This window comes from Peromyscus leucopus, chromosome X (assembly GCF_004664715.2).
Source record: "Peromyscus leucopus breed LL Stock chromosome X, UCI_PerLeu_2.1, whole genome shotgun sequence".
Classification (NCBI taxonomy): domain Eukaryota; kingdom Metazoa; phylum Chordata; class Mammalia; order Rodentia; family Cricetidae; genus Peromyscus; species Peromyscus leucopus.
The window spans coordinates 65303698-65331559 of NC_051083.1; the positions used below are offsets into that span (position 1 = coordinate 65303698).

General features: G+C 36.6%; 1 protein-coding gene across 8 annotated transcripts in view; it reads right to left on the bottom strand.

Moving 5' to 3' along the window:
* Atrx (ATRX chromatin remodeler) overlaps window positions 1–27862 on the bottom strand; it is a 175640-nt gene that overhangs the window by 77240 nt on the left and 70538 nt on the right. For all 8 annotated transcript variants that reach the window (XM_028886387.2, XM_028886382.2, XM_028886381.2 and 5 more), the window contains 5 exons: window positions 24762–27796; window positions 17672–17744; window positions 6853–6986; window positions 6279–6452; window positions 1686–1779 (listed from right to left, as the gene is read on the bottom strand). In XM_028886387.2, coding sequence (XP_028742220.1) covers window positions 1686–1779; window positions 6279–6452; window positions 6853–6986; window positions 17672–17744; window positions 24762–27796 — 3510 coding nt within the window. The remainder of the gene's footprint in view (window positions 1–1685; window positions 1780–6278; window positions 6453–6852; window positions 6987–17671; window positions 17745–24761; window positions 27797–27862) is intronic.

The window sequence follows — 27862 nt, forward strand, 5'->3', positions numbered from 1 at the left end:
TGATGAGTTATGTACTACTTTGGAAATACTATGCCAGGATCATGTGTACGCTGCACACATAATACACCACTGAACTGCATACACAGACCATGGTATTACTTTAGTAATAATAAAGGTACATAGCATAAAATTTACCAACTTAACCACTGTTAAGTGTATAGTTTAATAGTGTTAATGACACTGACTTTTTTGGGAAGCGCTGCTCAACTGTATGATATGTGCACGGCATGCATAAGACCATGGAGTTTCATTCCCAACACTACTAAATCAAGCAATTTAAAAAAAAATGAAGCCCAGCAGTAGTCATAGACATCTTTTATCCCAGCACTTGGGAGGCAGAGGCAGGCGGATTTCAGTGAGTTCAAGGAAAGCATGGTCTACAAAGCAAGTTCCAGGACAGCGAGGACTGTTACACAGAGAAACCCTGTGTCAAAAACCCAAAAAGTAATTAGGTGCTAGGACTGCAGCTCAGGTGACAGATATAGTGCTTGCCTACAAGGCAAAAAGCCCTAGGTATAACCCCTACCACAGAGTAAAGTGGGCATGGTACGAAACACCAGCCGTTTCGGCACCCAAGAGGTGAAAATAAGAATAATGGCAGTTCAAGGTCATCCACAATTACACAGTAAATTAAAGGCCAGCAGCCCTAGCTATATAAGACTGCAACCTCCACCCCATGCCCTCAACAAAAGGAAGAAAGGAAGGACAGAAAGTGAGGAAGATCTGGGCCTATACCTCAATTGGTAGTCTCTGCCAAGAAAACACAAAGCCCTGGGATCAATCACCAGCACTATATATACAAACTAGATGTAATTACTTGTTTTCTTAATTTTTATTAACATATATTCATTTGCGCAATGTGAAGGGTTTCATAAACTGCCCCCCCTTTTTTTTTTTCGTTTTTCATAACAGGGTTTCTCTGAGTAGCTTTGTACCTTTCCTGGAACTCACTCTGTAGCCCAGGCTGATCTCAAACTCACAGATATCCGCCTGCCTCTGCCTCCCGAGTGCTGGGATTAAAGGCGTGCACCACCGCCCGGTCCATGAACACAGTTTTATTCAAGCGTATCATGTACTTTGACCAAATTTATTCCCCATTCCTCTTCTCCTGACTTCCTCTTCATTCGGGGTGTGTGTGTGTGTGAGAGAGAGAAAGAGAGGGAGGGGGAGAGGGAGAGAGAACGCTAGCACAAGCGCACACCCATGGCACAAGTATGGCAGTTAAGAGAACTGGTAGGCATCAGTTCTCTCTTTCCATCAATTGAGTTACAAGGATCAGGCTTATCAGAAAGTATCTTTCCCTGCTGAGCTTTCTCACTGGCCTCTCTCTGTTAAAAAATTACCTTCAAATCAAAATATTATATATTCTGTTAACTTTATTTGCAATCATAGCCATTTTTCAAATGACTTGAAAGTATAGTCATTTCAATAAATTCCTAGCATTTTTTAAATTTATTTATTTTTGCAGAGGGATGGGGGGCCACAGCACATATGCAGAGAAACAAGAACAGCTTGCAAGAATTGGTTCGCTCCTTCCACCATGTGGGTCCTAGGAACAAGCTCAGGACATTAGGCTCAGCAATGGGCACCTTTACTTACTTGGCCATCTCATCAGCCCAATTTCTAACATTCTTTGAAAATAAAGCAAATCAAACACACAAACAAAAAACCGGTGTAATACTGACCTTGTTCTAGGCCGTTGTTCATCCTCAGATTCACTGACTTCTTCACTAACTCCTGACTCTTGGAAGTCAGTGTCTTCTGAATCCTCACTGCTCACTTAAATTTAGAAAAAAATAAATAAATTACTAAATATTTTTCAAAAGAAACAAGATCCATTTAATAACTTCACATTAAAACACTAGAGACTTATACAAAGACCATCGGGAGTGTGCGCATGTGTGCGTGTGTGTGCGTGTGTGCGCGTGTGTGTACAGCTGAATACATATTACATAAAATACCATTCAAGCCCACCATGGTGGCACACCTTTAATCTTAGCACTTGGGAGGCAGAAGCAGTTGGGTCTCTGTGAGTTCAAGGCCAGCCTGGCCAACATAGTACGTTCCAAGACAGCCAGAACTACATGGAAAAACCCTGTCTCAAAATAACAAAGCAAACCAAAACAAGATATAACATTTAATGATCCAAATGGTATAAGGCTGAAAACCTAAATCAGAAGGTTGAAATGCTCCAAAATCTGAAGCCTATGAATATCCACATATTCCAAGAGTGAAAGCATCTAAAGTCATATGTTAAGTTGCTGTCTAAAATGCAGGTGCACTGGAAATACTGCTTATGTATATGAACTATACATGACACATAAATGAAGTTTGTGTTTTAACAAGGACCCCTTCACCAAAGATATCTCATTATTTACATTTCAATATTTCAAAAAAGGGAAAAAAACACTAAACTAAAATACTTCTGATACTAAGCATAGCAGATAAGGTATACTAAATCTGTTTAGGAATGTTCCCTGTATTCTTGATCTCCCTAAGACCTTTTATCATGAAGGGGTGTTGGATTTTGTCAAAGGCTTTTTCAGCATCTAATGAGATGATCATGTGTTTTTTTTTCTTTCAGTTGGTTTTTACAGTGTATTACAGTGACAGATTTTCGTACGTTGCATCCCTGGGATGAAACCTATTTGGTCACAGTGGATATTTTTTTTGATGTGTTCTTGGATTTGGTTTGCCAATATTTTGTTGAGTATTTTGGCATCAATGTTCATGAGGGAGATTAGTCTGTAATTCTCTTTCTTTGTTACATCTTTGTGTTGTTTGGGTATCAGGGTAATTGTAGCCTCATAAAAAGTTTGGTAATGTTCCTTCTGTTTCTATTGTGTGGAACAATTTGAAGAGTATTGGAATTAGTTCTTCTTTGAAAATCTGGTAGAATTCTGCAGTGAAACCATATGGTCCTAGGCTTTTTTTGGTTGGAAGACTTTTAATGACTGTTTCTATTTCTTTAGGGGTTATTGGTCTATTTAAATAGTTTATATGGTCTTGATTTAACTTTGGTATGTGATATCTATCCAGAAAATTGTCCATTTCTTCCAGATTTTCCAATTTTGTGGAGTACAGGTTTTTGAAGTATGACCTCATGATTCTCTGGATTTCCTAGTTGTCTGTTGTTATGTCTCCCTTCTCATTTCTGAATTTGTTAGTTTGGGTGCTCTCTCTTTGCCTTTTGGTTACGTTGGATAAGGGTTTGTCTATCTTATTGTTTTTTTCAAAGAACCAACTCTTTGTTGCATTGATTCTTTGTATTGTTCTCGTTTTCTATTTCATTGATTTCAGTTCTCAATTTAATTATTTCCTGGCATCTATTTCTCCTGGGTGAGTTTGTTTCTTTTTGTTCTAGAGCTTTCAGTTGTGCTGTTAAGTCACTGGTATGAGATTTGTCCATCTTCTTTATATGTGCATTTAGTGCTTTGATTTTCCTCTTAGCATTGTTTTCATAGTGTCCCATAAGTTTGGGTATGTTGTACTTTAATTTTCATTGAATTCTAGGAAATCTTTAATTTCTTTCTTTATTTCTTCCTTGACCCATTGGTGCTTTAGGTGGGCATTATTCAGTTTCCATGAGATTGTAAGCTTTCTATAGTTCTTGTTGTTGTTGAAATCTAACTTTAAGGCATGGTGGTCTGATAGAATACAGGAGGTTATTCCAATGTTTTTGTATCTGTTGAGATTTGCTTTGTGACCAAGCATGTGGTCAATTTTTGAGAAGGTTTCATGGGGTGCTGAGAAGAAGGTATATTCTTTTGTGTTAGGATGAAATGTTCTGTAGATATCTATTAAGTCCATTTGAGTCATAACATCTGTTAAGTCCTTTATTTCCTTGTTAAGTTTCAGTCTGGTAGATCTGTCTTCTGTTGAGAGTGGTATGTTAAAATCTCCCACTACTAGTGTGTGGGGTTTAATGTGTGATTTAAACTTTAGTAATGTTTCTTTTATAAATGTGGGTGCTTTTGTATTTGGGGCATAAATGTTCAGAATCAAGACTTCATCTTGGTATATTTTTCCTGTGATAAAAATGTAATGTCGATCCCGATCTCTTTCAACTGATTTTAGTTGAAGTCTATTTTATTAGATATTAGGATAGCTACAACAGCTTGCTTCTTAAGTCCATTTGATTTGAAAGCCTTTTCCCAGCCCTCTGAGGTAGGGTCTGTCTTTGAAGTTACAGTGTGCTTCTTGTATGCAGTAGCAGGATGGATCCTGTTTTCTTATCCATTTTGTCACCCTGTGTCTTTTTATAGGTGAGTTGAGACCATTGATATTGATGGATATTAAGGGCCAGTGATTGTTAATTCCTGGGGGTTTTTTTTGGTGGTAGTGTTGTATGTTTCCCTTCTTTGATATTAGTTGGTATGGGACTATCTATTGCCTGTGTTTTCATGGGTGTACCTAACTTCCTTAGGTTGGAATTTTCCTTCTAGTGCTTTCTCTAGGGCTGGTTTTGTGGATAGGTATTGTTTAAATCTGGTTTTATCATGGAATATTTTGTTTACTCTGTCTATGGTGATTGAGAGTTTTGCTGGGTATAATAGTCTGGGTTGGCACCTGTGGTCTTTAAGTGTCTGCATAACATTTTTCCAGGACCTTCTAGCTTTCATAATCTCTATTCCATCTCTTGCATTCGGTTAGTTATGCTTGCTTCTGTAGTTCCTGTTCGTTTAGTCAGAATTTCTATTTCCAGGATTCCCTCACTTTGTGTTTTCTTTATTGTCTCAATTTCAATTTTCAAATCTTGAAATGTTTCCTTCATCTGTTTAATTACTTTTTCTTGGCTTCCTTTGATTCCTTCCAATATTTTCTTTGTTTTTTCTTCCATTTCTTTAAGGGAATTTTTTATTTCCTCTTTAAGGGAGTTTTTCCTTTCCTCTTTAAGGGCCTCTATCATCTTCTTAAAGTCATTTTTAGGACTGATTTCTTCTGCTTCTGCTTTGGTATGTTCAGGTCTTGCAGGTGTAGAATAATTGCTAGGTTCTGATGTTGTCATATAGGTCTTTATGTTGTTGCCTGTATTTTTGCACTGGCGTCTACTCATCTCTTCCTCTGCTCAGTGTAGGCGTTGACTGTGTCTGAAAGTGCCTCTCTTGTTCTAATTGTTAGTCTTGGTCCAGTAGGAGTTCTTGGTCAAATCGGTGCTGTTGAGATCTGTTTCTCCGGAAAACAGTTTAGTCCAATCAGTGTTAGTAGGTTCTGTCTCAGGGAGTTGTTCCCAATTGGTGAAGGGTGTGCTTATGGCTCCAGTGGTTGTTGGGTTTGTAGGGGTTGGTTTTTTGCTTTTTGGTTTTTTTTTTTGGGGGGGGGGCAGGGAAAGGTAGCTGTCTGGTCCCTGGGACTCCAATGGGTGGGGCCTAGGGACTAGAGACCTGGTCTGACAGTCTGGAGATGGGGGTTTACCTGTTCCCAGTCGGTGTAGTGTATACTTATGATTCTGGTGATCTGGTTCGGTGGCTGGGCGGCGCCTTCTTTTGTGTTCTCAGCTCTCATTTTGCTCATTCATCAACTCCTTAGCTGATCTTGTTTCCTCAGACTGCAGACTGCAGGCTTCTGAAACCTCTCCGGGATGGATCTCAGCTGAGCAGGTTGTTCAGTAGGGCAGTCTCACCAACACCTCCAAGTTGTTGGGTTTAGCAAGATTGGCAGCTGGGCCCTGAGTTGGCCTCAGGCAGAATGTTGGAATCCATTCTCTCTGGTTTTTGAGACAGGGGCTCAATAAACAGGCTGGCCTTGAACTCTCCAGGATACTGGGATTGTGTGCACAGCTGCTTTAGCTGTTGTTCAGCATTTTCTTGATTAGTGATTGATATATATTGGGGGTGGGTGCAGCCCTGGGCTGGTGATCCCGTTGTAAAGCAGAATGAGCAAGCTTTGAGTAGTAAGTCAGTAAGCAGCTTTTCTCTATGGCCTCTGCACTGACCAGTTTCCAGCCGTGATGGAAGTGACCTGAGAGTTCTAAGATGAAATAAACTTCCCTTCCCAACTTGGTTTTGGTCATGGTATTTACCACAGCATTAGAAACCTTAAGATACCCCTGGCTTTGAGTGTAAAAGAGAGGATGAATTCCAAAACTACAGAGACCGTTAATGGCAAAACTGTCAGTTTTCTAGTAATGCACTAGGACCAAACATGAGATCAGATATGTACAGATACTCTGTTAGGAGATTAAGTGTCTGAACAGATATGCTCAAATTTCAATACTACTCACAAAACTTATTCACAAAACCAGTGTTTTCTTTATATTCAAAATAAAAATGTCTTACCCTTCCTTCTATTTCTTCCTTTGGCTTCTTTGTGTTCTTTAGACTTTGTCTTTTTTTCTTCTCCAGATTCTCCATCACTCTCAGTCAGTTTGTACCTCAAAAGTCTATGTCTGTATCTTGGCTTCTTAGATTCTTCAGAATCTGAATCTGACTCAGAATTGACTTGATTTGGGGCTATTAAATAAAGAAAATATATTAATAAAGCCCTCTTCAACAGACGTTCTTTTAATTTTTTTTTAAAACTATTGTCTATTCACTATTACGATAGTTTATGGAAAGGCTCCTTAGTATCAATGAGCTGTCCACCTTAGTATCATTGGTGATAATGGATGATCACTCATCGGCCTCGGTTACTGAATATGGACTAACCATCAGCAATGTGTATCATTTTAAAGTATAAAATATTTGGCTTACTTATTTATTGACAACAAGTGAAACAACTAGCATAACTGCCACAATTATTATAAGGCATGCAAACGAACCATGATGACAAAGTTGTAAACATCTTTTAAAAGCTCAAAAGCTTTGACTGAGACGAAATGGCTAAGGAATGAAACGTCTTTGGAGAGCTCACCCTCATCTCCTGGGGTTTCTTCACCTTGTTTTCCAATTCTTTTTCTCTCTCCTTCTGGTTCATCATCTGAAGACCCATCCTCATCAGAGGAAAGGTTGGCTTTAATTTCTTCTAAAAGCATCTTCTTGGCAATTCTTTAGAGTAAAAAAAATAAAAATAAAAAGCTGTATTGGGGGGGTGAAGTATACCAAATTAAAAAAAAATTCTCTATATCAAAATAAGAATAAACAGTGCCAAACAGACTTTATATTACAAGTGTGAGTCTGACAAAAACCATATTTTAACAAAAGTTCTCAATGACCACTTGAAAATGTTCACTGTACTGATCATTCCTCAATTCCACACAATTCTTTAATATACTGAAACCTCTCAGGGATATCGTCTAGTAATTATTTTGACCAATTAATAGTTGATGCTGCCATCTTCTAGTAACTGTTATGTGAACTAGGCTAACAACAGTAAAATGCACTTATCCAGACAACGGAAGTCAAAGAGAAATCTCCACAGAAGAGGTTTGATTCAACAGGAGAACAAATTCCCAGAAAAGCAATATATAACGAGCCACTCTAATAGGAGGTAACACTTCCAACTACCGGATACTACATTTGAACCTTAATTTCATTTTTCTTCCTAAAAAGGTTAACCAAAGTAACACCACAAATATGAAGTATTGAAGCAACCATTAGTAATAGTCAAGCTGGGGCAGAGAAGGGACATCAGTGCTACTTATTACATGGTAAAAGAACACAAATTATCATAAATGAATTTTAAGTTCAGGAAAAATATAGTACAATAGCTTGGCATATACAATTTCTCAAGATGCTTCTCAAGACAAATTTGCTCATAGAAAAATTGACTACTTAAGGAAAACACACCTTTTACTAATATCCTGAAAATATACTCCTAGGAAATTTCCAAATTTGCACCAAAGAAAATTATCTGAAAGTGTAAAATAAAAGCAATAATGAAGTTTTTGTACAAGGCATCATCATGGATTATTCTAGGTATCCTTTTGCCATAAACTCATAAATCAAAGTAATTAATGAAAAAAAAACCTTATAGAATGGCTCACAAAGAAGGTGGCAAGGTCCTAAGAGCTTGTCAGGATTTAAAGTTTATAAGATAAACATCCATTCAGCAATCAAGACTGGCGGATTCAGTGAAGATGGTATTGTTGAGACTATAGAACCTTTGATGGGTTTTGTTTCTTTGGTTTTTGGAGACAGGCTATCACTCTATAACCAGAGGTGGCCTTGAACTCACAGAAGCCTGTCTCTGCCTCCCAAGTACTGGGATTAAAGGTATATGCCACCAGACCTGGCCACCTCTGCTGTTTCTTGATTTGAAACCGTTCTTTACCTTGTTTAGCATTCAGTTTCATTTCAATCAATCAAGAATTCACTCTATAGTAAGAAGTAGTAATAGCTGTTAATTAAGGCCTCAATTCTGACAGATATGTTTACTGCCCCTTACATTCAAAGACGCAGAGCAAACACACCTACTGGGCTGAAGCAAAATAGGCAATCTCTTCATAAATGTCTATTATATGCCATTTTGTCCTAAGTCCTTCACACAAATGTATCAGAAGATGTCACAGAAAATCAGTAGATGAAGGAAGGCATGGATGACTGTATTTTTTGGTTGTTTCTGCTCTGATTTTATTTCAACTAAGTATAGATTAATTAAATCACCTCATATTAACTCAATAAAGTTGAGGAAGCAAGCTCACTCTTACATGTAGGTCAGTGGTTCTGGCTTATAATACATATAGGAAACATTTTACAAACAGTAGACTAATTAAGGGTTGCAATATTTTATCATGCCAAGAAAAAAAATAACAAATATCATTTACTCTCATCAGTTTTTTTTAAGATTTTATTTATTGCATATACAGTGTTCTGTCTACATGTATGTCTGCATGCTAGAAGAGGGCACCAGATCTCATTATTGATGGTTGTGAGCCACCATGTGGTTGCTGGGAATTGAACTCAGGACCTCTGGAAGAGCAGCCAGTGTTCTCAACCTCTGAGCCATCTCTCCAGCACTCTCATCAGTTTATAAAATAAAGAGTATCCAGTATATCTTCCTCAAATTAGTAAACTACTACCGAATAAAAGAAAGTTTTTTAAAGCTGAAAGGATCTTTACAGAAAAATTTTTCTAAAATCATCCTAAATACATACAATATCAGTACTTCTCATCAACTAGGAAAATGTTTCTCAAGTTAAACTAAGCAATGTATTGTTTATAAATGTTTCTATGTGTATAAAACCTGTACATGAAGTGTTGTTGCATATTAGATTAGACACGGAAAACTATTTCCCTAGAAGCTACAAGAAGATTTATAAAATCATTTGGGTAAGACAATACATTTCTAAATCTACTTACTCTAAATGTCAATGGAATAACCTGACTTTAATTTGTGACCACAAATTCAAAAGGCCTCAAAACTTCATGCTAACTATTCTTAATTCTTAAAAACCTTCTTAATTGTAAGCAACCACATAATTTTTCCTCTTTCAAATTCTAGATTCTTAAGACTATGTCTAAATATAAATCTAATTTATTCAAGATTCTAGATTGTCAAATAACTAAGGAATATTAATGTAAATGATGATACAATATATTAAGTAATAAATTATACAATAAATCACAGAAAATGACATCAGAGCTACACATTAAAGAATTACAACTTGCCAACAACCTTCAGGAATGCTATAATATGGGAAACAATTATGGTCACTTTAGAAGCAGATGAACCACAAATTTCAGAGAATGGTCATTTTTCTCCCAAATCACTAGTTAAATAGAGTAGTGGAGACTCCTTAAGTTTTATAAGACTAACAAGTTTTAAAACTGCACTTTAATATTATTTTACCAAAGTAAAGTCTTCCTTATAGCCAAGGATACTAATAAAGTTCATCATACCACACAAATTATAGCTGATGGGGAACTGGGGAAGTGTTAAAAAGGTTAAGCACACATACTGCTCTTCCACCTAGGACAGGAGTTTAATTCCAAGCACCAGCATCATCAGGAGGCTCAAAACTATCTGTAACTCCAGCACCAGGGGCAATCAACATCCCTGGCCTCTGTGGGCACCTGCATTCATGTGCATATACCTACACACAGAGTCACACATAAATAAAAATTAGTTTAAAAAGCAAAATCAATAATGACTTATGGTTCAAGACTGATATATCAAATGACTGCTATAATCCTAACCTAAAATATATCCTGCTACATCCCAAAATTATAATTTAAAGGACCAAAGGGCTGAGGCCAACCTTCAACCTCAGCAAGCATGCTGAGGTGAGATGTGTCCCACCTACAAAGCCCGCTGTGAGACACTTTAAAGGGAAACTCCAGTACCTTAACTCTGGAGTCACAGGCCACAGAGACTTCAAAGACATCATCACTTGAGAACCAGCTGAGGCTGGCAAAGCATCATTCTGGAGGCCTTGGCTGGACCCATGCTGGTATGCATGTGATGGATGTATAGTCATAATCCCTAGTTGATTCTGTTTGCTCTGAAGTTTCCTTTCTTGAGGCTTTCCAGGATGTTTCTGGAAAACTCATCCAGGCAACAAGGAATGCCCCTGGAATCTCAATGATCAAAATTATATCTTGGGACAGGGTTGAGCATCCAAAACAGTCAGGACTCTTATCAGAAGCATTACAGGCACAGGCCTGTAATGTGGCAGCAAACATGGGCAGAGCCTAAGGTAATAAGAGATTCCATTTTCCTGAAAGGGAGGGAAGGGAAAGGGGAAAAAGCAAAACAATATGGGAGGGAAGGTAAAACCCCACCAACAATGATCAGGCTGATGCATGAGAGAATAGGACCCCCAAATCCATAGAAACTAAGTCTTCTCAATTACACAGTGAATACTAAGATAATGCTTTACAACACCTCATCTACTAAAAGAAAGAAAACAAAAATAGGAAACTGGCCTGAAAACATAAACAAGCAATCAGAAAAACAAAAATAGAAAGGCAAAAAAGCTGTTAGAAATTGTGGTCCTATCTGGAAAAGAAATGAGTAATAATGCTTCATTAAAGTGCTCAAACAGGAAAGCAAAGAAAACTGCCTCTTGCTGGTATGTAAATAAATAATTCAAAACAGTGAATTTCTTTATAAGGAACTACCATCAGGACACATCTACTGCACCAGAGCACTTTAGAAAAAGCCATAACAAAAGTAACACAAAATGTTAGAGCCAGAAGTCAGGAACCTACATCCCAGTAAGAGACAACAAATGACATAACTAATAAACAAAGCTAGTTAGTGTGACAAGTCAAAAGGAGAGACTAAGATCCTACATCCCAATCAGCATTAGTGTGCCAAAGGAATACTCTCGATGTATTAACTACTTATACATCTGTGCTAATGTGTGCCTGGACAAACACAAGTCATTCGAAAAGACAAGTGTGTGTGTGTGTGTGTGTGTGTGTGTGTGTGTGTGTGTGTGTGTGTATGCATTTCACAGACATTCAATTTTTATGTCTTTTACACATAAAAAAAATCGAAGTTTTGATTTTTTTCTTAAGAAGAGCACTAAACATCTACATGCCAGTATGTTTTTATCTCTAACATCAGGTAATACATCTTACAACTACTATTTTATTATTTAAGAGGCTCTAAAACCAGGTATAAGGAAACTCTCAAACTAAAATTATTTATATATATGTATGTATATATATATATATATATATTAATTTTATTTATTCTTATTTCATGTACATTAGCATTTTGCCATGGATGTTGGGTCCCCAGGAACTGGAGTTACAGACAGTTGTGAGCTGCCTTGTGGGTGCTGGGAATTGAAACAGTGTTCTCTAGAAGAGTAGTCAGTGCTCTTAACCACTGAGCCATCTCTCCAACCCTAAAATTATATTTTTGAAAGGATAACGTATTGTTTATCCCTATATGAAATTAACAAAATTTATTAAGAATTGTTTTTCTACATTCTGCATAAAGTATAACAATAGACTATTTAAAAATAAAATCATTGGATTAAATGCTTTTTATTTAGACAACATAGTTTCTAAGTAGATGTAACACAAAAACATCACATTATACTTTCCAAGTTTCTTTGTAAAAACAATTCAAGGGCAGAAAGCTAAGGAATGTTTACTATTTTCAGTGAGAAAAGAATGGTGAATACATATCCTTCCAGCAGAGTATAAGACATTTTTTTTGGAAGCTGAGGATCGAACCCAGGGCCTTGTGCTTGCTAGGCAAGCGCTCTATCACTGAGCTAAATCCCCAACCCCATAAGGCATTATTTTAATCATTGTCATTTACTTCAGTGATTGAAATTAAAATGTTTTAAATAAAAAATTTCATGGTTATTATTTTCAAATTTTATACAATATATTATTTTAAGGCAAGTTCAAAGTTCCTTGATGTGAAGTTTTCTATCATAAAGGTAACTAAGGCATGATGATCTATACCCACAAATGAAGGAATTCATAGGAATTCAGGAAATAATCAAAAGGTAAACAACTGTTCTATCCAATCACTTCTTCAACTACATGACCTAAAACGTCTGTAATCAGTAACAAGCAGCCCTGTTTTCTTTTTGCTGAGAGTATCAGGAACATTAATATAAAAAAATATTCTTAACTAACCAAAACAAGCAAAGTAAAAGATGTGTAAAATTAAGTCTAAGGTGATGGTGCATGGCTTTTATCCTGCATTCCAACAGCAGAGGAAGGTAGATCTGTAAGTTCAAGGCCAGCCTGGTCTAAACAATGAGTTCTAGGTCTGCAAAAACTGTCTAAAAACACAAAATAACCTATAGTTACTAATACTTTATACATGGGCTATTCTGTTTATACCACATTGAATTAGAAAATGAGTATTTCAACTAGGCATGGTATGCACGCCTTTAATCCCAGCACTCTGGAGGCAGAAGCAGGTGGATCTCTGTGAGTTTTAGGCCAACCTGGTCTACAAATCCAGTTACAGGACAACCAAGGCTACACAGAGAAACCCTCTCAAAAAAAAAAATCCCCCCCAAAAAGAAATCTAAGTTTTAGAGGAATTTTACTAAGAAAAAATATATTAACGTCAATATAGGACATTTAGTCATATTAAAGAATTCAGTCTTTATTATTCAACATTCTCATACTGAAAAAAGAATTAAATTAAAATCATAAATTAAAAATATCAAAGATAAAAACAAAGGATATATCAGGTCAGAAAAATGAGTTCCATTTGCTAACACTAAATTACAAACTTTTTTCTCCTGGCAAACTATTTCTCATTCACTCAAAGTCCTAATATCACCAAAGAACAGAAAACAAGAAAGGATATTTAGTCTAATGTCTAAGCCCTACCCACAGAAGGAGAAAGGTCATCAATACTAACTGTCTTTCTTTCTTTGATGAGACATCTAGTAAATAAAAATAAAATCACATTGGTGACCCTTGCAACCAGTTTTCCTCATCAGCTGGTGACACTCCCTTAGACTTAATTGACTATACTCACCAGGACGGTATCAACAAAGTCACTGAAAAGAACTCTCTCAAAACTGCTAAATACCTACAACATTTAACTCAAAAAGAAAGAGAAACAAACTTCTTTACTTCAAATGCTGTTTTTTAAGCACAATAAAGATTCAAAATAATTTTACTAACCAAGTGAGACCCAATAAAATAAAAAAGCCACATGAAAAATTCTAGAGTTCACAAATTTGTAAAAAGACTAGATAAAGAGGTCATCTAGAAATGTACTTCAAATGAAAGTTGTATTAAGGGACTTGTTTCACTAATTCTACCAGAATCAGGTAAGTAACCATCAAATGGCTTCATTATATGATAATCAATATCTAGGAATCATTAGCCTCGTCCCAAGTATTTAATCTGTATTAACAGTCCAAAGCCTTCATTAATAGAATATCCATATCATGCCAACAGGGCAGCAAAAAAAAAGGCAAAAACCTATTGTCAAATGATACAAGAGTCCCACTCTCCAAGTGTAGCAAAAACTTCAACAGTCTCCACATCAAAGTTTGCATTTATGAAAAAAATAATTTAGTGCCATCCAGAGAAATTGTGAGAAAAAAGTACAATATTACTAAAACCATGTACACCTTCTTCAACAATACAGAATGTTATGTGCTTGTTTGTATGTACTAATAGGATGAACAAACACTAATAATCTATTATTGAGGCCCACTGAGGGCATTAAGTTTTAAAATACATACAATGAGCCGGGCGGTGGTAGCACACACCTTTGATCCCAGCACTAAGGAGGCAGAGACAGGCAGATCTCTGTGAGTTCGAGGCCAGACTGCTCTACAGAGCAAGACCCAGGACAGGCACCAAAACTACAGAGAAAACCTGTCTCGAAAAACAAAAACAAAAATAAAAACAAAACAAAACCATACAATGAGAAAATATTTGGTCAAGAAGTCCCCAGTCACACCGAAAACATAAAGGTATCACAATGTATGCATATACTGAACATTCCTAATCCCAAGAGTTTGATATGCTCTGAAGTCCTTTGGATATGTAGACCTCAAGACATTTAAATGGTAAAGTCTTAATAAGTATAGCATCTTAAAAACTCCAAAATCTGAAAGACTTTTGCTCCCAAGAATTTTGATTGTAAATGGTAAACCAAAAATTTTTATCAATTACATAACATGTCTTTTCAAAGCAAGAACCAATTTTAAACTAAACTAAACCCAGGTGGTAGTGGTATATGCCTTTAATGTCAGCACTTGGGAGGCAGAGGCAGGTGGATCTCAGTGAGTTCAAGGCCAGCCTGGTCTACAAAGCAGGTTCCAGGATAGCCAGAGCTGTTACACAAAGAAACCTGTCTCAAAAAAACAACAAAAAACTAAGTATTTAAAAGGCAAAAGAAACCTTACTGTAATGGCACAATCAGGTAACTGAAATAAACTATAATTTCAAAAACTCTGCCAAGTCTGCCAAGCAGTGGGACATGGTAGGCAGCACACACCTTTAATCCCAGCATTTGGGCAGCAGAGGCAGGAAGAGCTATAGCAGTTCCAGCCTGGGCTATATAGTGAGACCCTGTCTCCCCCCCCACACACACACACACAAAAAAAACCAACAAGGCATTTGGCATTACTATAATATCTTTTTAAAGTATGTAAAGCCTAAGGTGGAAAATCTGAGGTAAATTCTCAGGTGCATAAATTTCAAAATTTAATATCACTATTTTTTTTATAAAAAAATAAAATAATAATCAGAAAAATGATAGCTTTCTGCTTCGATCAAACTATACCTGGTCAACTAAATAGAAAATTACAGATAGGACAATTCTAACTCACAGTTACTTTCAAATGTTAAACTAACAGAAAGTTACTTATTTACAGTAAAATATTGGAAATGGGACTTTTTAATGATCTCAAAAGCCTTATTTTTATTTTCTTACTATCATGGCTTTAAAACAGAAAAAGTAAATAAAACCAATTGTTTTACCAAAATATAAGCATATGTGTTTTAGAAATTTAAAGTACTGACTTCCTTAATTTCAGGAATGAGAAAATGTCTTTGATTACAAACTAGTCTATATAACTTTATTCTGACAAAGTCTTATAAACTCTTATAAAAAGATACATCATAATTAAAATTAAATGCTTGAACAAGAAAAAGTTTTACATAAATTTATTGCATTCAAAATTAAGCATTTGAAACAATACACTATTTACCTCTTCATAAACAACAACAGTGGACATGAATTACAATACTACCCAAAAAAAAGCAAAGCATATAAAATTTATACACAATTTACACACAATTATATAATTGTGTACAAATTTACAATTACAATATGCTCTCTATTAAGATACATCTTGTTTAAAAATATGAAATTGAAAAAAAATGCCAAGATTTAATCATGACCTGAAGACAAAATTTTAAAGGTTGCTTAGTGCATGTTCAAATATGTTAAAATACTTAGTCTGTACTAAAACAGTGCAAAGAGGTACTTATATTCCCATCAGGGAAAGCAGCAGTACATAGCCTATGTATATTAAAATGCTTCTTTGGTATAGTGGGTATTAAAACAAGTTATAAATGTGTATTTTATAAAAGCACATTAAAATGAGTATAAAAACAATTCCTCTCCAAAGTACTCAGCAGAGTTGTATTTTTTTAAAATCACAAATACAAGATAGAATTAAAGATACTTTCCAATAAAATAGTTGTCAGTTACAGAGAGGTAAAATCAGAGAATTTTAGAAGTAAAAATGTTATTTAATTTTTGATAAGCTATAACAAAAATACTTTAATAACATTCTTAGTGGCTAAATATAAAAGTTCATCTCTCTTAGTTAAAAAAGAATTAATTTCTAGTAAGAAAGAAGTACTAATAACTTCCAGTAACATCTGAGGACTTGTGATTTATAGGAAACCAGCAGCATATGTAAGTGAAAAATGAAAGCACTCTAAAACCCAATCAAGTTCTAAATGCTTTTGTAATCTAGCAATAATGGTATACTATAAAATCCCTGACAAAAACATTGTATGCCTTCATCACTCCAATGTGGATCTCATCCATATTATCCCATCAAATAACTGGACAGACATTTGTAACAGAAAAAGTAAATAGGAAAGTAGAGGCTGAGTCTTTGGGTTAACAACAGAGCTCTACTTCACTGGAAAAGTAATTCTAATCTTTCACCCTAATTAAAGTATTCTGTCTATAAACAGAATGCCAATGGCTGAAACAAAAACCTGTCAGCCTCAGAAGACATAAAACAAGGCTAAAGTAACAGGTACTCTTAGAGCACTTGGTTCATCTCTCACAAAATTATGACAGCAAGTGCATATTATTTTCAGTTTCTTAATACTGGAGCTTTTGATTGGGAATAGATGGTCATTTTAGTGTTCTTTAATAAAATCACCTCCAGACTATTACAATAGAGAAAGCACTATCCATTTTTCAATGTTAAGAAATAAAAAGTTATGGCAAAAGAAGTTAAAATCACCAGTCCAAAATCACACAATTATTAAAACATTAGAAGCCGTCCATTCACTATACATACCATGCTATCTTCTCATTGAAGACTATTCTCATTTTGACTATTATATTAAAGGATAGGAAATGGTTAAAATGTATACAGAACTGTGTTGACTAAGGTTAATATAGTTAATATCTGTTTTCTTTACTCACTGCTGTGACGGGTTGTCTTTTTTTCCTTCTTTCAGCCATCCCTTAGATAAGTATAGGTAACTGTATAGGCTTCAATGTTTACATTTAAACCAATTATTTAAGTCTTAGTGACGTTAATAATGTCATACTATCTACTTCTATTTTATTTGGGGAAATGTGTTAAAATATGAATTGGACTAGATAACTCATCAACTCATACTTAGTGTGAAAGAAATTATCTAATCTTAAATATATGAATCATTTTCCATTCTTCACAGGTCTTCATAAATAGAACCACCACGTTGAATGACAAAACAATAATCAAATATAGACATGTCTGTTCTTGCCATTTATTATAATTCACTTGTATCAAAAATTAACCTGTCAAAATTGAAAGCCTCAAAAAATTAGCACAGTTTACACAGAAACATAAAACAGACAGTTCTTTCTTTATAACACACCCTATGCTAGGTGTGTTAATATCGATATTTACTTTCTCTTAAGGTTTCTGAGCTTTAGCCCATTTTCTGGCCTTTCCTTCAAACTTGCAAGCGGACTGTGCATGAGTCTTTCTAAGGCAGGACCTCCTGGGTTTTACAACCTGCCTCTTGTTGCTGCGGTGTTGCCGTTTGTGCCCACGCTTAGGGTGTGTTATAATCTTAAGTCCTGACAGGTGGAATCATACCTATTCTCAGGGTCATTGTCGTCGTCATCATCATCCACGGTGGCAGGCGCTGATTTAGGTAAGGCTTCGTCTCCTTGGGGGAAAAAGTGTACTTAAAATTAGCTCTGAATTCTCTATACAAGTAAAACTGTGTAAAACAGAACTGAAATTCAACAATGCTAGAGCAAACTAGTAGATTCTATACAAAACTGCTGAAATCTAAAAATAAGTACAAGGAATATTGACTAAAAAGCATAAAAGGATCTTATGAAGGATCTTGTATGTCTAAAAGATTCCTTTCAAAGCACAAGAATTTTAAAGGGCAGCCTTTTTAAAAATGATTATTAGTTGCCACCATTACCGGTAGTTTCTCGTTACAGTAATTATATTAATCTACTGAAGTTTAAAGTTAACAAGGTCCATTTTACCTGGTATCACTTGAAGAATAACAAAACTGCTTCTAATCTGGTAATGCCAAGTAATTGAAAAACACACTTTGAATCCTTATAAAATAATCTACAACTTGAAGTACCCAGAAAAACATTCAAATGCACTAAGACTTATTTCATTTTTCAAAGTTCTATTCTTTTTATTTAAAATCTAAGGAGCTGGCTAAGGTTGTAGTTCTGTGGTAGAACAGTACTCTATTATTCACAAGGTCCCAGATTCCATCCCCAACATAGCAAAAAGAGAAAAAAGGAAGGAAGACTAGAATTTGGGTGTGTCACTGTACAAAAATTTTACCTTAAAAGAACAAATTAAATATTAAACTCTAGCTAATATTACTCATGCCAAAGCACTTAGGGTTACTTATGCTGATGTTCACTGTGAATTCTGAAATGTACGGAAGATGTAAAGGACATTACAAAGAGAGGGGAAAGCTCACAATAAATACCAATCTCAAATTATGCAAATTAATTAATAATGGATACAAGGAATGAGAATCTACAGTGAGTAGGGAAACGACTATTATAATAATGAAACATTTGGGCATCTTTGCTGTGTTGAAGTTTTAAAGAGCTACACACAAGACACAGACACACAGATAGACAGACAGACAGACAGACACACACACACACGGTGGGGGGGAATAAACATATATATATACATACATACATACATATATACATACATATACACACACACACACACACACACACACACACACACACACACACACAACTGCTGAATTCAAACCAGGTAGGGTGGCTCACACCAGTAATCTGAGCACTAGACAGACAGAAGTAGAGGATCATAAATCTGAGACCATCTTGGGCTGTCAAAAGGCTAAGGAGGCATGGTGGTGCACACCTTTAACCCCAGCACTCCAGAAGCAGACACAGGAGGATCTCTTTGAGTTAAAACCAACCTGGTCTACATAGTAAGTTCTAGGCCAGCTAGGGTTATACAATGAGACCTGTCTCAAAAAAGAAAAAGAAAAAACAAAAACACCAAAGGTGCTGGAAAGATGGCCCAGTGGTTAAGAGTACTTGATGCTCTTTACCATGATTGGAGTTCATTTCCTAGCACCCTTATCAGGCAGTTCACAACTGCCTGTTAGCTCTAGATCCAGGTGATTTGACACCCCTTCTGATCCCTATGGGCACTCACACAAATGCACAGACACACAAACATACACATAAATAATAATGTTTTTAAAACATACTGAAATCTAAATAAATCTCCAGTTTCAATGAATTTGGCACTGTATTAGTTATACAAGTTATCACTAGTGAGGAAATCCAGTAAAGGGAATACCTGAAACCCCTTTTCTCTTTTTCTTTTCAATGTTTCCACAACATAATGGTAGGGGAAAATATTTATAAAGAACACAGAGTTTGGGCTGAGGAATATAGCTCAGAAGCACAGTACTTGCTTAGTGTATGCAAGGAACTGAAACCTAACACAGAGGAAGGGATGGATGGATACCTACAGATTCAGGATGGAAATATGCAATGCAGAAAGGCAAAATAACTCTCAGGCTAACCCAGTAAAACATCTCACTTGAACAGAACAATTCTGAAACAACATATAACTAGCTCTATTACCTTCAATCCCTCTTTCTTAGAGACAGGGGTCACACTATTTAGCCCTGCTTGATCAATAATTTGCAATGTCACCCATAACAACTTCAGATCACTTGCAGTGATTGTACCTCTGCCTCTGGGGTGCTGGCATTATACACTATTACCATCATGCCAGGTGATGTAAGCCCCTTTATTGTCTAAATGGTGATGTAAACTCCAAAGTCAAGTTCAAATACCACAAATTTGTCTAAATTTTTCCATGAAATATTCAATAGCTCATTTACCATTACAGCTCCCAATGTGGCTTTCTCAATTTTATTTTTGTTTTCTTTAGGGGTCAAGGTATCATTCTTTTTTGTTTTGTTCTGTTTTGTTTTGTATTTCAAGACAGGGTTTCTCTGTGTAGCGCTGACTGTTCTCGAACTGACTTTGTAGACCAGGCTGGCCTCATGCTCATACAATTTGTCAAATATTAATGGACTAGACATTGTTAATATATATAATGGAATTTTTTTGTCTGAATCTATCAAATGTTAATGAACTAGACATTGTTAATGTAATCCTTGACTGTATATATTGTATATACTTATTGGATAGTTTCTTTTATTAGTTTTAAGCTTTTTTAAATTTTAGACAAAAAAAAAGGGGAAATGTGGTGATATTTTGTTTCCCCAAAATATTGTTCACCTTAATAAACTTATCTGGGGTCAGAGAACAGAACAGCTGCTACCTACATAGACAGAAAGTGGTGGCTCACACACCTTTAATCCTAGCATTCTGGAGGCAGAGATCTGGATCTCTGCGAGTTCAAAACCACACTGAAAACAGCCAGGCACGGTGGCACACGCCTTTAATGCCAGGAAGTGATGGCAGAAAGCAGAAGGGTATTTAAGGCATGAGGACCAGGAAATAGAGCCTGGTTAAGCTTTTAGGCTTTTAGCAGCTGAGATCCATTTGGATGAGGACTCAGAGGCTTCTAGTTTGAGGAAACAGAATCAGCTGAGAAGTTGGCAAGGTGAGGTTAGCTGTGGCCTGTTCTCTTTCTCTGATCTTTCAGCGTTCACCCCAATACCTGGCTCCAGGTTTGGGGTTTGTTTTTATTAATAAAACCTTTTAAGATTCGTGATACATCATGATGCACCTGCCTCTGCCTCCCAAGTGCTGGGATTAAAGGCGTGCGCCACCACTGCCTGCCCTGCTGCAAGTAAATTCTTAAGCAATGTTTTTTTTATCAGTGGCTCATACCTGTTTATCTTGAAAAACCCAGTATTTTGTGCATAGCGTTTATCTTCAAGACCTTTTATATTCTATTCTGTTTGTGTGTTTCTATTGACAAAGCCCAGGTTCTGGTGAGATAAATTCCCTAGCAAATTTATCTTCCATTTTTTATCCCAAGTGTTCCACTTGGTCCTAAGAAATTCACAAGCAACAAGGTTTGTTTCAAACTGATGAAGGATTAGCTTCTGATTAAGAGACAGATACTCAAGCTTTTTTGGATATATAATCCTAATATCTAATCAGTCCACAGCTCTCCACATCAAGATTCTAGTATGAAAATGGAACATAATCATCTAGGTTAGTATTAAATTATGGGATCACTGGGAAATGCATTCATGAGGTGTTTGTCCCATGTTGCCAACTTCTACAGTCTAATGGATAATATTACTTATTACACGAAATATTAATAATTCCAAACATAAGATAAATAAAAACATTCTGTTGCACATGGTGGTACAAACCCATAACCTCAGTACTCAAGAGGTAGAAGCGGGAAGATTACTACAGTTTTGAAGCTGCTCTAGTCTACATAGAGTTTTGGGCCAGTCAGAGCTATTACAGCAAGACCTTGTCTTATACAACATGAAAAATAAATAAATGATGGGTCTGGAGAGATGCCTCAGCAGTTAAGGACACTTCACGCTCTCACTGCTCTTGCAGAGGACCCAAGTTTGACTCCCAGTACCCACACAGTGGCTTACAAACTTTTGTAACTCCAGGTCCAAGGGAACTGAAGCCACCTCCTAATCCCCAAGAGCACCACGCACACATGTGGTGCACAGACATACGTGCAGGCAAAACAGCAAAATACTAATTAAAAAAGGGAAACAGAATGTCTAACATATGTCAAATCACTAGGTATATAGCTCAGTGGTGGACCACTTGCCCATGACACATGAGAGGCACTGGACTCCCCAACATTCAGGACCCAGACAGACAGACAGACAGACAGACACACACACACACACAGAGACAGAGAGAGAGAGAGAGAGAGAGAGAGAGAGAGAGAGAGAGAGAGAGAGAGAGAGAGAACGAGAACACACATGTATTTTAAACTCAAGAGAGAATACATTTAGGAAATAAAATCAGCAAAACATTTTAATTAAATGTGCAGAATTCACCAGGGAAGCTATTTAATCACAGAAGCCAATCTTGAAGTATTTAACATGGGATCAATTACCTATGATTTGCTAGTGTTAACACTCCATACAGTAATAAGCTAATAACTTTTCATTCTTACATTCTGATCTTTAATAGGGTTTTTCCTAACTAACCTGATACCTAAAACATTTTCTATCAAAGTAACTATTATATCTTGTGTTTCTGAAGATTATGTATATATGGCTGTTGCAAGAGTACATGCATGTTTGTGCACATGGCCATGAAGGCCAGAGAACTCGGAATCTCCTGGAGATGGACTTACAGGTAGCTGTGATTCACTCAATATAACTCCTGAGAACTGAACTCTAGTTCTCTGGAAGAGCAGTAGGTGCTTTGGACTACTGAGCCATCTTTCTAGCCCCTAGATCTATTTTTAATACAAGTCCACAATTCTTTATCTACAATTCAGAAGTTGGGGAAAAAAGTCTCATTTGACAGGAAAACCTGATCTGAAAATGTTAATTCCTGAGTGTGAACACTCAAATATTTCATTGTAGAAACATTGTTTGATTTTGTGGCATCACATCAAAGCACTTCAAGAGCTTTATTAAATGTCCCATAAATTAAGTAACTTTTTTTAAAAAATAAGACTGAAGTTAATTTTATTTAAAAAGTTGGAATATATGAGAAAATCATAAGGAATAAAGAGGAAATTCTTCTGATTTTGCCTATACTGGAAACAGTTTTCTATGAAATTTAGATATTTAATAATTCTAAATATTCCTGACAATGTCTTAACTAATTAAAAAATAAACAATACAATTAACCAATGCACATATAGTAGTCAAGGGACTTTCTGAAAGCTATAATAAAAATTAAATATTAAAAATTCCTTTTCACTGGGAGATAGTTAATCTCAGCACTTGGGAGGCAGAGGCAGGAGGATCTGAGAGTCCAAGGCCAGCCTAGTCTACAGAGTGAGTTCCGGGACAGGCTTAAAAATTATACAGAGAAATCCTGACTAAAAAAAAAAAAAAAAGAAAAGAAAAGAAAAGAAAAAAATTTCTTGGTATTAAGAACAAGTTAATACAAATCTAATTCATCAGGGTGGGTAATTTGGGGATATCTTTTCATACCATTAAATACTAGTTGATGAGGAAAGAAATTACAATAAAGTGAATTTCAATTGTTTAGGTGTTCAGTGTTAAAGCATTAGTCTAGTGTTCACAAAGGCCTGGGAATGATCACTACTATCAAATTATTTCAGAGAGTCGGATGTGATGATTAGGAACAATTGGATAGTGACCAGCCTGAAGCTAACTTTGTTAGACTGAGTTCAAGGCCAGCTTTGTATATATGAGCCCACCTTTTTTGTTTGTTTGTTTTTTTGAGACAGGTTTTCTCTGTGTAACAGCCCCTCTGGCTGTCCTGGAATGCACTCTGTAGGCCAGGCTGGCCTCGAACTCAAAAATCCACCTGGCTCTGCCTCCCGAGTACTGGGATTAAAGGCATGTGCCACCACTGCCCAGCATATGAGCCCATCTTTAAAACAAAAATATTTCAAGGAATTTGATGGAACATAAAATTATGCTTTGATTAAAAAAAAACAAAATCTCATAGCAAAGCAAGTCAAAACTTCTATATGCCATGCTATACCAGTATCAAGCACTCACCACCAATGCATGAATAAATACCTACTAAACTACTGACATTATAACCAGCCTGGCAGAATAAAGATGAAGACACTTGTGCCGCTCAAGTTAACTACTGAACAATAGATCCCAAGAAAGATCCTTAGACGTCTCATGCAAGGAGAAGGAAAAAGCTACTATCCTAGAGCTAGCCACAGGGAGAGCGTGTCTCTAGGAAAAGAGGTTCCACAGGTCTATCAACCTGTCATAGTACCTTATATATGCTTGCTTCAGCAGCGCATATACTAAAACTGGAATGATAGAAAATCAGCATTGGCCCTGCTCAAGGTGTGTACGTGTACACACACACACACACACACACACACACACACACACACACAAAGAGTTCCATATTTTAAAAAGAACAAAAACAAAAAACGAACAAAAAAAAAAGTACTGCCTTGTAGGAGAAGACTGGCTGAAGCTTAATTGATGAGTCAACTGCGGATGGGACTACACCTTGACCAAGACTCCTTAGATATGCATGTATGCCCTCTACAAACTTTAATTTCACCTCAACACTTGAAACATGGGGAGGGGGGTGTTTGCTGGATCTCTATCCTTCTTCCTAATGTGGTCACCAGGAATAAATCTATTTTGACTTTTTACTATAAATTATACTGTTTTAGTTGGCCCGTGGGAAACAGCAGATAGCAAAACTTAGCTTGTTGGCATACAGACTATAACCCCAGGTTTGGTAACAGCATCAACTTTATTATCTTTCTTAAATTACTATACATTATTCCAAAGACACCCAATGAACACTAACAAAATAGTTCTGTTGTTTATCCAACAAACCTGGTGTGCTTGACAAATACTGACAATACCTGAAATGTCCTGCAATGATGCTATAGAAGTAAATAGAGAAATACCTACAGTAAATGTCTAAATCAATTTTAAATGGACTTTTCCTCAACAAGAACTCTGAATTTCACCGTAGAGAAAATTAAACAATATGGTTATCACAGAGGGGGCAGACTACAAATTCTAAAGTTGGAATTTATTCTTGCATACCTGAAGATTGACAAAATCCAGTGTGTGAAGGCAGCACTAGATTTTCAGTCACAGGCTTTATTTTCTGTTCATCGCTGCTCTCCTCGCCTGCAGAATTCTGATCGTCATCTCCTATATCAGAAGATGAAGAGGTAATGTCTGCTTGCTTCCTTTTAGTACTCGTTCTTAAGGAGTTTCTTCTCTTTGCCTTGGCATTGCCTGTCTTCTTTTTCGCTGAAGTTCTTTGTTTCTTCCGCTTTTTAGTATCTTCTGAACTTCCCTCAGCATCAGAAGAAGATGAACCACTCTGTATTTCCTTGGTATTTCTCTTTGAATTTAAATTTCTTCTTTCTCTCAATTCAGTTCTTTTTGGTCTCTTATCAGTAGAGTCACAACACTCTCCTTTCAAAGAATATTTCTCAGTATCTGATGATGAACACTCTGGCCTCTTCCCGGATCTCTTTGCAGGCAAGCTGGATTTCTTCTTCTCTCTCCGAGACACTCTATTCCTGTTCTTTTTATCTTCTGAAGAGTCACAACTATCTCCTTTCCCTGGCAACTTATCCACGCCATCAGATGCGTCTTCCTTCTTTTTCAATGACTTCTCTTTCAGTTTTCTGCCTTTCTTCTCTGCATCAATGCTGTCATTCTTGATTTGCTTTAGGCCTTGAGGAAAATGACCCATTTCTTCTCCCTCAGGCAATTTCTCAGTCCCATCAGAGGAAGACTCATACTGTTGCTTAATTGTTTCTTCCTTTAAGTCTGTAGTTTTCTTTCCTCTCGTTCCAGTTTCCTGTCTGCTCTGCTTCTTCTCACCTTCGGAAGATTCCTCACTCTGTTCTTTCTTTGGAAATCTATCAGTAATATCCAATGAAGAACGCCGTACTTTTCTACATGGTCTGGCTCTCAGATATTTACTCTTTAGTTTAGGTTTAGAGACTCTTTTGTCATCCAAATTTACATCCTCCTCTCCTCCTGAAGGCTTTTCCACACCATCAGAGGAAACACTTGTCTGCTGCCTCGTACAAAGCGCCTCTCTGGATCCCACTGTACCCTTGCCTTTCTCAACTGAACCTTCCACTGCAGACAAACTATCTCCCTGTTTGTCTTCAGCATCCCCAGTGGCTCCAGACAAGCTCTCTTTTGCAGTCCTCACTCTTTCCTGCCCTTCATTATCCACTACTTTTTTGCTCTGTTTCTCATCTTCAGAAAAGTCACGTTCTTTTTTATCTGAAACACTTTTTTTAGCTACTCTGGCAGCCCCAATTTTGCTCATGGTTTTTATCTCTCTCTCTACCTCTGAGTCATAGTTAGAGGACTCTGAGTAGTTTTGGCGTTTCTTTTTAGAGATAATAGAGGTTTCAGCTGACTTTCCTTTTTTAATGTCAAAATCTGACCCAGAAGTAGAGTTTTTCCGTTTCCTTTTTCCATTATCGTCTTTCCCTGTTTCAACTTTATGATTCATCTGTATTTCATTAATGTCAGTGTCTGAAGAAGAACTGTGACTCATCTGGCTTATCTCTTTAAGGACTGCTAGCATTTCATCGGAATCTGAATTCTGATCCACAATCCCCGGTTGCTTAGCTTTGGGAAACTTATGAGCTTTAGGGTTCTCGGCAGCACCGTCAGAAAAATTTTGCTTATCCTTTTTTCTTCCAGGAACTGACAGCTTTTGTTTTTCTTTAATAGTTTCATTGCTTTCTTCATCTGAATTTGATATTGCACGATTAGATTCTGTTTGTCTCCTCAATGGTGTAGTTTTTACACGTGGGGACCTTCGAAGATCAGATTCTTCTAAAAGTAATGCAACGTCATTTTCAACTGAATGTTCGTTATCACTATTTTCCTCTTCCAGTCCACATTTCTCTGAGTTGGGGGTCACCCCAGAACTTTTACGGCCATCCTTCTCTGGTGAAACTTCCTGGCAGTCAGCACCTTTCATTGGGGAATTAGAAAGGGAAACAGGGGTGAGTTTAACATACAACTCTTTTCTTACTCTGACTGCCGTTTTCGACTTCGTACTTCCTCGGCTGTCTTTTGAAGAAGTGTTAAGTTTTAGAGATGAGCTCTCCAGTTCTGGCTCGGTCCCATCTCCTTGATAATCAGCTGAACACTGAACTTCCATAGCATTCTCAAGGCTGTCAAAAATGTCTTCAGGAACTGAGGAAGGAACAGACACAATATCCATGTCTAAGTCTTCAGAAGTGTTAGTAGGTTCATACTGAGGTCCATCTTTCCTACCCGAACCCTTCTGTTCACCACTAGCACTTTTATTTGCTTTGTGCTCTTCTCCTGGGGTGTGCTCACTGTCTGTCACCTTTATTGATGATCTAGCATCTAACTTTAAAAAATCTTTCTTTTCTGCAGTACAGGATTTCTCCCCCTTCCGTACTTTTGTGTCGGCCTTTGCATCTGTGATTTTAAGCTCTTTGGTATTTTTCTCTTTGTGTATAGCATCCAAAGCTTGGATCTCTGAATTCAAATCTTCTTCCAATGAAAGATGAGCCTTCTTGATATCAGCCAACACAGATTTAAAAGCCTTAAGCTGACGTAACTTCACAGCAGAACTCATTTCTGAATTATCCGCTGCCTGCTTCAGAAACTTAATGTAACTGGAGTTCATGTTGGATGTAGTCTCAATCAGTTTTTTTGTCTTCTTAATCATGTCTTTGGGCACAGTTAGTGCTGAGTAAGTGCAGGTTACAGAAGCAGAACACGAAACATCTACTTTCTTTTCTTCTCCATTACAACTGGAACTATTCTTCTTTGGAGATAACTTGGATGTTTGGTCACATACTTTACTACTCTTTTCACTGTCAACCTTTATCTTCTTCTTATTTTGTTGCAACAACTGTTCCAAATTCTCAAACACACTGTTACATGCAGTAACCAAGTCCAATAGAGGCTCGGGATGACAAATGTAGCAATACCATTGATTGTTTTCATCAAGTATTGTAGACAACTCCTTTCGACCAAGGTTGCGCAGGATGCATTTCTTACAGAAGGCATTATGGCAGAAGTCGCAACAAATCAAGTTCCCACCTTCTGCACACCATCTGAAATGGTTTAAGGATTAAAATGTTATTTCCAGTGAAAATAATTTTAATATCTTTACTGATAAA